At 41.4% G+C, this 12524-nt stretch overlaps 1 protein-coding gene across 4 annotated transcripts in view; it reads right to left on the reverse strand.

Moving 5' to 3' along the window:
* wdr95 (WD40 repeat domain 95) overlaps nt 1–12524 on the reverse strand; it is a 152178-nt gene that overhangs the window by 99593 nt on the left and 40061 nt on the right. For all 4 annotated transcript variants that reach the window (XM_059964092.1, XM_059964091.1, XM_059964093.1 and 1 more), the window contains 2 exons: nt 11191–11274; nt 6906–6971 (listed from right to left, as the gene is read on the reverse strand). In XM_059964092.1, the coding sequence (XP_059820075.1) occupies nt 6906–6971; nt 11191–11274 (150 nt within the window). The remainder of the gene's footprint in view (nt 1–6905; nt 6972–11190; nt 11275–12524) is intronic.

The following is a 12524-nucleotide window of genomic DNA, read 5'->3' on the forward strand; positions in this document are numbered from 1 at the left end:
ACGGAGAAAAACAGAAAATACATAGAGTTGGATATGTCCTCACCCCTGACCGCCCCCAGCTGACCACAACAACTGCTGACTGCCCCCTTCCCAACCATCTTCAAACAGAGGAGGCCCATCGCAGTCCTTACTCCAATTTACTCACAGACCAACATCAGTGAGGGGGGAATGGGAGCAGGAAGGAACACAGTGGTTCTGGACTTGACAGGGAGGACTTACAAAGGTCTCCTCTCATCTTTCTACCTCTTCAATAAGCTTCTTCTGGTGCTATAGCAATGAACCCACCATTAAACTTTGAAATTGTGTCATAGCAAAGCACATTGTGGGCCCATGAAGAATATTTACTGTGCACACGACAAAATCCTCCAAATGAAGAAGAACCATCTGCTGAGAAACTGTCATTAGAATTGTCTATCTAGTCTATGCTACCTCTAACATCAAGGAATTGTTGTACTTCATGACAGTGCTAACTATTCATCTCCTCACAAAGTTCATAAAGGCATGGTTTATGAAAGTGGAAAACTGAGAAAGATAGAAGCATTTATCATAAGACCATAAGATATAGGGGCAGAAGTAGGCCATTCAGCCCATCGAGTCTGCTCTGCCATTCAATCATGGACTGATTCAATTCTTCCAGTCATCCACACTCCCCTGCTTTCACCCCATACCTTTTGATTCCCTGGCTAATCAAGAACCTATCTATCTCTACCTTAAATAAACACAATGACTTAGCCTCCACAGCTGCTCCTGGTAACAAGTTCTACAGATTTACCACCCTCTGACTAAGGTAATTTCTCTGCATCTCAGTTCTAAGAGGACATCCTTCAATCCTGAAGTCTTGCCCTCTTGTCCTAGACTCCCCTACCATGGGAAATAACTTTGCCATATCTAATCTGTTCATGCCTTATCCATTGACACTAAACAACATCTTATACATTGAAAACAACATCACTACTGCAATCAGGGAGAAGGTACAGGAGCCTGAAGATGCACACTTAGCATTTTAAGAACAATTTCTTACCCTCCACCAGAGTTATGAATGGTCCGTGAACACTACCACACTAATCTTCTCTCTCTTTGTACTGTTTTTTTAAAATAGACTGCTTATTTTAACTTCTAGTAATTTTTCATATATTGTGCTATAAAACAACACATTTCATGACATAGCTCAGTGATAATAAACCTGATTTTTGCACTGTTGAAGAAGCAGATCTCTCAGGTGGACTTGTCTCATTCTAAAATGATCACAAGGAGACGAGTTAAACCGCTATTTACAGCATCCTCATTAAGTTGCCTCAAGGGAAGAAATAACTTCAAATAATAAATGTGTTCCTTTCCCTTGGTATAGTTGTGATGTGACACTTTTCACAGCGTAATATCCTAATCGTGAAGGGACTATGAGGGATGCATGTCACATCCTGGTGCAGCTACCAGATTGCTGAGTGGGACAACATGAAGAGAGCTACCTTTGCAATCAGGTCTGCACTTAAAATTATAAAAGCAGAACTTTGTGGCAGTTTCTCAGAGTTAGACTGTGACCAACCACCAAGCGGGATTCGTTAATAAGGGCGAATAAAAATAACACAAGTGCAAATGGAGGGGGCCATTCTTAATGTGTCAATGCTTGGAGTAGCTTTGGCTCAGCAAGCTTTGGTGAGGTAAAGTATGTGGTAAGTATATCTTTTTGTTCTTAATTGTTCATTTATTGTCTTTTAGGGCATAGCAGTGTAGTGAAAATGGCTCCAGGCCAGTGTTTTGTACTCTGTGACTGATATGGGAATTCTGGGAGACCTCCAGCCTTCTGGATAAACACATCTAGAGCAGGTGCATGGAGCCACAGCTCCTGAGGGACCGGATTAATGAACTGGAGCTGCAGCTCAATGACCTTCTCTCCCAACTGGAGAATGAGGAGGTGATAGACAGGAGCTACAGGGAGGTAGTCACCCCTAGGTTGTAGAAGACAGGTAACTGGATGACTATCAGGAGGAGGAGTGGTACTGCACAGCTACTGCAGAGTACACCTGTGGCTGTTCCTCGCAATAATACAACTTTGAGGGGTATTATTCAGGGGTCTCTGGCACCGAGTCTGGTGCTGCGGCTCTGAAGATCAGAGAGGGGAGGGGGACTGCAGTGGTGATAGGAGATTCCGTAGTCAGACAAACAGAGGCGAGATTCTGTGGGCATAATAGAGACACCCAGATGGCATGATGCCAGGGTCAGAGAGGTCTCAGATTGGGTCCACGACATTCTAAAGGGGGAGGGTGAGCAGTCAGAAGTCTTGGTACATATTGGGGCCAATAACATAGGTAGGAAGGGTGAGGAGGTCCTGAAGATAGATGCTAGTTTTAGGATGCTAGTTTGAAAGCTGAAAAACAGGACCTCTAAGGGAGTAATCTTTGGATTGCTACCTGTGCTACGTGCCGGTGAAGGTAAGAATAGGATAATTTGGCAGAGAATGCAATGCTGAGGAACTTGTTCAGCAGTAGGGGTTCAGATTCATTGGGATCTCTTCTGGGGAAGGTACAATTTGTACAAAAGCAATGGGTTACAGCTGAACCTGAGGGAGACCAATATCCTTGCAGACAGGTTCGCTAGAGTTGTTCGGGAGGATTTAAATCAATTTAGCAGGGGCATGGGAACTGGAGAGACAGTGTTGAGGATGAGGTTGTTGGTTTACAAACAGAGGCAGAGTGCAGTGAGACTGCTAGCAAGGAGAGGCTGATGATGGGGCAACATTACAGTCAACGGGATGAGTTGCAATGTAAAAGGCAGACAAAATCGAAAAGGGTGAACACAGGACTGAAGGTGTTATAGTTGAATATACACAGTATACAGAACAAGGTCGATGAACTTGTAGCACGGTTACAAATTGGCAGGTATGATGATTTAGGCATCATTGAATTATGGCTGAAAGATTATAGCTGTGAGCTTAACATCCAAAGATACATATCGTACATATCGTATCAAAAGGACAGGCAGTTCTGCTGGTGGCGGGGTGGGGGGGTGGGGGGGGAGGAGTGAGGAGGCTCTATGGGCAAAAAAAATGAAATCAAATTATTAAAAGCAGAAGACATAAGGTTGGAAGGTGTTGAGTCAGTGTGGGTAGAGCTAAGGAACTGAAGGGTAAAAAGACAAAGAGTCATATGCAGAACCCCCTCCCCCAATGCCTTGTAAAGACGTGGCCTACAAATTACATCCGGAGAAAGAAAATGCAAGCCAAAAAGGCAAAGTTACAATACTAATGGGGGGATTTCAATATGCAGGTAGATTGGGAAAATTAGGTTGGCGCTGGATCCCAAGAGGGAGGTTTTCTAGAATGCCTATGAGATGGCTTTTTGGAGCAGCTCCTGGTTGAGCCCAGTAAGGTGGCAGCTATTCTGGATTGGGTGTTGTGCAATAAACCAGAATTGATTAGAGAGCTTAAGGTAAAGGAACCCTTAGGGACCAGTGATCATAATATGATCATATTTACCCTGAAATTTGAGAGAAAGTAGTTAAAATCAGATGTATTAGTATTACAGTGGAGTAATGGGGATTGAAGAGGAACGAGCGAGGTGCTGGCCAGAATTGAGTGGAAAAGAACACTGGCAGGGATGATGACAAAGCAGCAATGGCTGGAATTTCTGGAAGCAATTTGGAAGGCATAAGGTATATACATCCCAAAGAGGAAGAAGTACGCTAAAAGGCAAGGTGGCACAACCATGGCTAACAAGAGAAGAGAAAATCAACATAAAAGCTAAAGAGAGGGCATATAATACAGCAAAAATTAATGGGAAATTAAAGGATTAGGAAACATTTAAAAACCAATGGAGGCAACTGAAAAAGATGGAATATGAAAGTAAGATAGCTAATAAAACTAAAGAGAATATCAAAAGTTTCTTCAGATACATAAAGTGTAAAAGAGGCGAGAGTGGATACCGGACCGCTGGAAAATGATGCTGGAGAGGTGGTAATGAGACACGAGGAAATAACAGATGAACAGAATAAGTATTTTGCATCAGTATTCACTGTGGAAGACATTAGCAGTATGTTGGAAGTTTGAGAGTGTCAGGGGGAAGAAGTGTGTGAACTTGCCATTACTAGAGGGAAGGTTCTTGGGAAGTTAGAAGGTCTGAAGATAGATAAGTCACCTGGACCAGATGGACTACACCCCAGCATTCAGAAAGAGGTGGCTTAAGAAGTTGTGGAGGCATTAGTAATGATCTTTCAAGAATCGATAGTTCCACATAAATGACATACTACTCTTCAAGATGGGACAGAGGCAGAAGAAAGGAAATTATAGGCCAATTAGTCTGACCTCAGTGGTTGGGAAAGTGTCGGTGCCCATTATTAAGGATGTGGTTTGGGGGTACTTGGAGGCACATGATAAAAATGGGCTGTAGTCAACATTGGTTTCATCAAGGTAATATCTTTTCTGACAAATCTGTTGAAATTCTTTGAAGAAGTAACAAGCAGGACAGACAAAGGATTTTCAGAAGGCTTTGACAAGGTGCCACATGAGGCTGCTTAACAAGCTACAAGCCCATGGTATTACAGGAAAGATTCTAGCGCAGATAAAATAGTGGCTGATTGACAGGAGGCAAAGAATGGGAATAAAGGGAACCTTTTCTGGTTGGCTGCCATTCCACAGGGGTCTGTGTTGGAATCATTTATTTTTTCATTTATATGTGAATGACTTGGATGACAGAACTGATAGCCTTGTTGCAAAGTTTGCAGATGCTATGAAGATAGGTGGAGGAGCAGGCAGTTTTGAGAAAATATCGAGGCTATTGAATGACTTAAACAGATTAAGAAAATGCACAAAGAGGTGACATGGAATACAGCATCAGTAAGTGTATGGTCATGCACTTTGGTTGAAGAAATAAAAGGGTGGACTATTTTCGAAATGGAGAGAAATTCAAAAATCTGAGGTGCAAAGGGACTTGTATCGTATTCTCTGAAGGTTAATTTTCAGGTTGAGTCTGTGGTGAGGAAAGCAAATGTGATGTTAGCATTCATGTCAAGAGGACCAGATGTAGTGTTGAGGCTTTATAAAGCACTGGTGAGGCCTCACTTGAGTATTGTGAGCAGTTTTGGGCCTACTTTCTAAGACATGATGTGCTGACATTAGTAACGGTCAAAAGGAGGTTCACTAAAATGATTCCTGGATTGAAAGGCTTCTCATATGAGGAACATTTGATGGCTCTGATCCTGTACTCACTGGAATTATGAAGAATGAGGGGTAACCTAATTGAAACCTATTGAATATTGAAAGACCTCAATAGAGTAGATGTGGAGAGGATGTATCCTTTGGTGGGAGAGTCTAAGATCAGAATAGAGGGGCATCCTTTTAGAATGGTGATGAGGAGATGCTTCTTTTGCCACAGAGTGAAGAATCTGTGGGATTCATTGCCACAGGTCCTGTGGAGGCTCAGTCTTTTGGTATATTTAAGGCAAAGGTTGAAAGATTCTTGATTAGTCAGGGCATGAAAGGATATGGGGAGAAGGCAGGAGACTGGGGTGAGGGGGAAATGGACCAGCCATGATGAAATGGCAGAGCGGACTTGATGGACAAATAGCCTAATTCGGCTTCTGTACTTTATGGTCTTCTGTGCCTGCATGAAGGCAGGAAGGAATTACTCCAAGTGGAGTATTTGAAGTAGGAAACCATGTTATTTGCAGTTCACCTCAGTAGGTGGCAGTTAGGGTCCTGCTCATCTTGGTGAGAGCAGATATTTGACAGAGAGGATTTGGTGTCTCTGGGTTCTGGCCAGATTTCTAAATTCCACAACAATTCTGCCACATTTAAATCAAAGAGTATGTCAGAAAAGTGTACATTATAACTGCCTGGAGAAGAAAGATCAGAAATGATATACTGACACCACACAAATTTGTTGCATTTATATGGACATCCCTGTGATGTATTTGTTCTTGTGCCACAGTGCTCAGTTTCCATCGTCAGCAGTTGGACAACAAATCAGTTATCCCTGATAAAGTCCAGATTAAAATCATTTCCAAAGAGAGCTTTTGAGGTCAAAATCATGCTCTCCTATATTTGAAATTAATGTTATTATGTTCATCAGATGTTATTCTTCTCATCATTTTAAGTAAAATACTATTGCGTTAATAGATTTGAAAATCCTTGCTCCACAGCACAATTTGAAAGTAGAGCTTCTGTAAGACCTGCTGTTAATATTCAGCTCCACTCTGTGCAGGGACAAAACTGCAAGCATCATGGCCTTGAAGAGACAGTAATACTGATAAAGGAAGCAGCCTTATTATAATAGATTGGGCCTGAGGGATAACAACACAAGAAAGTGCAGTCCGTGAAGAATAAATTATCCATCTTGAGCAGGGAACCATGCCATAATAGAACTATTAAATGAGTAATTGGTGAAAGGAATTATCAACTTTTCTTTCATGCAAATTGCTATAAATCATTTGAAAATGCCCTTAATTAAATAATTTATTTAATATATTTGTCCTTGACATGAATATCTGCCTAATTTACAATAAGCAGCTTACTATTTTAATTCAGTTTGTGAACTCAACTAATTTCTCAATAGAGGCAAAATGAAAGAAGTGGCAGATTTGACTGCAATAGGTAATAAATGCTGATGACACACTCATGGGCAGACGGACTCAGAAAAGATTCACTTCTCAACAACCATAAGCATGCGATTTTAACACTGTGCTCTCATTACCTCGCACCCTTGTTTGAAAGTTTTCTTCAGAATTTTATCACTTCATTTTTGTTTAAAAATAAGAAAATTATAATAAAAGAAAATAAAAATTCTTGAACTTATTGAGGAAATAGTTTCAAGATACAGGTTAATTTAATGCACACAAAATCCTTCTGTGTACACAAGATCTAAAATTAATTTTAGCGTCTCAGAACTGCAGAACCCTGCAGTGTTTGCACATACCCATCCAATTTGACCATTTGCAGAATAATCAATCTTCCTGAAAAGTTCTTCTATTTGGTCATCATGCTAGAATGAAAAACAGTAAAATTAATTATCTGAAAATAACACTGGCATTATCAAACTAGGTCACAGCTACAGTAATAAGGTCATGAAAAACATTAAGGGAGGCTCTCAATGTCTTTGGAAAGTCAATTTTAAATATATAGTTCGTTTAATTGTCATTCAACCATATATGAATACCTATGAACAAGGCCAAAAAAAAACTGCGTTATCCTGAGGCCAAGGAGCAAAACACAGTTCCAACAGTCACACACGACACAAAACACACACAGCACATAAAACAAGCATGTACAAGATATCAGTAAAATACAGTGGTACAAAAAAAATCTAGTCCAAGACCCCAAGTCTATGGATGTTGCAGCAGTCTGCAGTCAAACATAATACAGCTTGTCTTCTGTCAAGGGAACACTGGGGGACAGCACTGACCACACTACCTCTGGTGGAGCCTCTCTCCTGGGCAGCTGCAGCTTGAGGCCTAGTCCCTGCTATGACCAAGGCCACACAGCTCCCCCGCTTACCGCTCCACCATCCGCCAATAAATCTGTGAATTGGACTTGCAGCATTCCATATTAATAATGTCTGAGAAGGTCTTGTGATCACTCGCTGCCAGATTGCGCACGGCCTTCACACACCGGCTTCTCCAACGCCTCTCTGGCGCAGGGAGCAGCACGATCCAAGTCCGGCTCCTTCAGCTTCTCTGCCAACGGGTAACTCACTGATGGGGTACTCCTGCAATACTTTCAGTTCTGAATTTCCAGTAGGGTCTTGCGATCATAAAAAGCATGCTTAAGAAGGACAACAGCACCTTTGGTTGACCCCATAGAAGCCTCTGTGATCAAACACTCAGCCTTCTTACTGAAAGGAAATAGACCTTCCAATAAACAATATGGCTCAGATCTCAACGTCTCCATAAATCATTGTCACTCTCCACCTCAGACTCTGCTGTTTTACTCCAAGTGTTCAACAGTACAAGAATATTTTGCTTGAATTTACTTTGTCATATGCTCTTTTTCTCAGTTGTCATTTCCAGGCTATGAAATATTGAGCTTCTCTGGTCTTTCTTCAATTATTATTATTCTACCATTCTTCATCGGACCCTCTCTGAAATTAAGTGTTAGTTACTGCTGCGTGATGACCAGAAATAGACAGAGTTTTAAGCAATGTTTTGTAAAGTCATTGCAACAAATGAAGATTTGGACTGTAATGGGATGGTAATTTAATCAGCCAGCAACTCCACCCACGGTGGATGAAGTTTAAGAAGGACCACAGAAGGCTTAACTCTGGTTCTTACATCACACCATCCAGCATTTACTACTTAACACTGGACACTGTCATTTTGAACACAAACACATACAAAATGCTAGAGGAACTCAGCAGGTCAGGCAGCATCTGTGGAAAGGAGTAAACAGTCAAAGTTTCAGGTTGAGACCCTTCATCAGGGCAGGAAAGGAAGGGGAAGAAGCAGGTGTAGGGAAGGGAAGGGTACAAGCTGGCAGGAGATAGGTGAAACCAGGTGACGAGACTGGGTGGGGGAAGGGGAATGAAGTGAGAAGCTGAGAGGTGATAGGAAGAAGAGGTAAAGAGATGAAGAAGAAGGAATCTGATAGGAGAAGATGGTGAGGAAAGGGAAGGATGAGGGACGCCAGAGGGAGGTGATGGGCAGGTGAGAAAAGAAATGAAGGGAAAACAGAAAAATTGATAAGGTGGAGGGAGGAGAAATTACCCAAAGTTAGAGAAATTGGTGTTCGTGCCAAAGTTAATCACTTTAAATATATTTGGTTTGGCTTTAGGGTGATAAGAATAATGGTTAACCTTACATGATAACAGAAGAAAATTGGAGCACGAGTAGGTCACCCATCTCTTCAAGCTTGCCTCTCCATTCAATATGATCATGACTGATCCATGTGGGTTTGAATTCTTCTTTCGAGCCAATCCCCATGACCCTCAATTTCCTGATAGTTCAAGGGTTTATCAATCTCCATCTCAAACATCTAATAATCTGCCCTCCATCACCCTCAAGGAAGATTATTTCCAGAGACTAATATGCTTCTCCTCATTCCCAAATCAGGCTGGGTGAGAAATGGGTGATCAGCCTACAGGTAATTTCCCCCAATGCGACACACACACACACACACACACACACACACACACACTCACACTCACTCACTCAGCTGGTCAGACAGCGTCTATGGAGGGGGAACAAACAATTGATGCTTTGTGATGAGACCCTCCATCAAAACCATATATCACTACTGAACATACATGCTTGCCCACCTCTCTGCAGTATCTAAATCTCCAACAAAACCTTTTATAGCTGGCCTCACATATAACCAACTAGTGCTGTGAATTAGGCGATACCAAAGGATTATCCACTATCACTGTCAGCTATCACAACTCCTTACAGATGGGAACATCCAGAACCGATAATCCTCTAACAGGAGGTCATATGTTCACTTTTATCAGTAAATGCTCCCTTGAGGGTACTAGCACGCAAGTACAGACTGCAAAGCAACCACTGTTTTGCTCTGCTCATCCTTTTTTCAACAACTCATGTAGTAGGCCAACAGCTGAAAATTAAAGCCAGCATTAAGAAAAAAAAATCCAGTCACCAAAATGACTTGCACACTCATCATTGATTATTCTCCATTAACTCTTTAAGGATTCTGTGTTACCGGCTGTTTTCTTAGAAACTAGGGACAACCGTTTCAGTTGGCTATGGGAGATTTTCAGCAACTTGTGTGTACAAATGTTGGGTTGAATCAATGCTCTCTCCCTTCACGTTACATTTACAATCATCTTCTCTCCCAGAAATCTCCATGCATCACAAAGCAAATGATGAAGCAGATATCAGTACAAGTTTCCATGCAACTTTGCCTGGTTACAACCTTTAGCAACAAAATGCTCCAGACTGCAATAAGTGGTAATGTCGCATGGATCGCAGAACCCTGGCTATACATGAATGAGAAAATTCTAATTGTGAATCAAGCATAGAAGATTAACCCCAAGAGTGAGGCTGCTCCAAAACATTGTTGATACAGTGAATCAAGTACCTTACCCACTAGTGCATCAGCTATTCAAAATCCACTGCAGAAATAACCCCACAGGCATAATCAAGAATAGATGACTAGTCCTAATTATTTTATACTTTAAGTCACCTTGCCCAAGAGGCAACAGCAAAGTTACCTTCACTTCCTGCTATACATACTACACTAGTATATTCAAGTCATCGACACACGCTTTCAAACAGAGATCGGGGTGCTAGGTTTTTGTCATTTGTCTGCTGACTTCCTTACAACTCCATGTAGAGTTTCCTCCAACTCAACCTAAACCTGTCACTTCTAACTCAAGACAGAGGTTGTCAATTGGCTAGAGATCTTTTCAGACGAAGCAAAAAATTTCATCCTCCAAATGAGTCATTTTCCTATCACGTACAAATCTCAACCCAGTTACAATTTTCTGTATACTAGAATCCTCACATCCAGCACCAAAGCTGACCCAGAAATTATACTAATGAATTCATCCCAGCGAAAAATGTAAACCATGTGGTATAATTTGGTATAATTTCTAACCACTTGGAACTAGTTAGTATTAATCTACATGTATAAATTCAGTGTACAGTTCTGTGGAAAAGTTTGAGGCAAACATATATAGCTAGGTTGCGTAAGACTTTTGCACAGTACCGGAATAATGTTATGTATTACACTATACTGCTGCTGCAAACAAAGACATATTTCGCAACATTCTGCTATGGCCTCTATTGTGGACTGAGTGTGGGAGGAAGGGGACAGGGAGAAGGGAATAATGATTGGGAAAAAGGAAAGGGAGAGGGGGAAGCAGGAAGTACCAGAGAGACATTCTGTAATGATCAATAAACCAATTGGTTGGAATCAAAAGACCTTGCCTGGTGTTTATATACACAGTACTGTATATTTATACCCCATTTGGTGCTTAGATGAAGCATTCGTTACTTCTCACATTTCCATTAAGGCATTGAGCACCCCTTTGATTTATATATCAATTCAAGATAAGACAATTAACTCAGAACAGGGCAATTAAGTTTTTCATCATGCTTTAATTAGGAGTTTCTGTATTATTACTGCTGCTTTAATTGTCACAACTAATTTTAAGAGAAAATTTCATCCTCTAATTGCAGTGAAACATTCTCACCGGAAGGAAAATTAGTGAAGGTGTATAACTGTATACAATCCAAGTTTCCAACACTTACTATGCCATGGTATCCCAGACATTTCTTCATTATCCGCTTGAATGCTTTTACATCCAACAGTGATCTGCCATCACTTTCAGATTCCTAAAGAACAGAAGCAAACTGGAATTTCTTTTCCACTGATCAAACCCCCAATTACAGATAAGTTAATTCAGATGTTCATAAATAATTTGTTATCATCTCAAAGTCAAGATTCTTGTCATATGTACAGATACAGTGAAAAACTTGCAGGTACTTGACATCATTCACAAGAGAAACATAAACCAACTACACACAATTATTATAAGAGAGCAGAACTGCTTCAAGGTAGCACTAAGCTATAACATAGAAACATCAAAAACCCACAGCACAGTACAGACCCCTTGGCCCACAAAGCTGTGCTGAACATGTCCTTACCTGAGAAATTACCTAGGGTTACCCATTGCCCTCTATTTTTCTGAGCTCCATTTTCCATCCAGGAGTCTCTTCAAAGATCCTATCGTATCCGCCTCCAGCACCATTGCTGGCAGCTCATTCCACGCACTCATCATTCTCTGCATAAAAAACTTCCCCTGACATCTCCTCTGTACCTACTTCCAAGCACCTTAAAACTTTGCCCTCTCATGCTAGCCATTTCAGCCCTGGGAAAAAGCCTCTGACTATCCACATGATCAATGCCTCTCATCATCTTATACACCTCTATCAGGTCACCTCTCATCCTCCGTCGCTCCAAGGAAAAAAGGCAGAGTTCACTCAACCTATTCTCATAAGGCATGCTCCAAAATCCAGGCAACATCCTTGTAAATCTCCTCTGCACCCTTTCTATGGTTTCCACATCCTTCCTGTAGTGAGGCGACCAGAACTGAGCACAGTACTCCAAGTGGGGTCTGACCAGGGTCCTATATACCTGCAACATTACCTCTCAGCTCCTAAACTCAATCCCACGATTGATGAAGGCCAATGCACCATATGCCTTCTTAACCACAGAGTCAACCTGTGCAGCAGCCTTGAGTGTCCTATGGACTGATCCCAAGATCCCTCTGATCCTCCACACTCACAAGAGTCTTACCATTAATACCATATTTGACCTACCAAAATGAGCCACCTTACAGTTATCTGGGCTGACCTCCATCTGCCACTTCTCAGCTCAGTTTTGCATCCTATCAATGTCCCACTATAACCTGTTCACTCTCAGCCTTTCTGTCAACTCCGCCTCAATGCTTGAAACTGCAGCATGCAAAACAGTTCTGAATTATCTCACTACTTATTTCTCACCAACTATCAGTGACAAAAATCACTGCTTTTTGAACAGAAAGACACACAACTAAGACTATTTAAAACCGTTTGCTCTAAGC

Source organism: Hypanus sabinus, chromosome 3 (genome assembly GCF_030144855.1).
Source record: "Hypanus sabinus isolate sHypSab1 chromosome 3, sHypSab1.hap1, whole genome shotgun sequence".
Taxonomy (NCBI): Eukaryota; Metazoa; Chordata; class Chondrichthyes; order Myliobatiformes; family Dasyatidae; genus Hypanus; species Hypanus sabinus.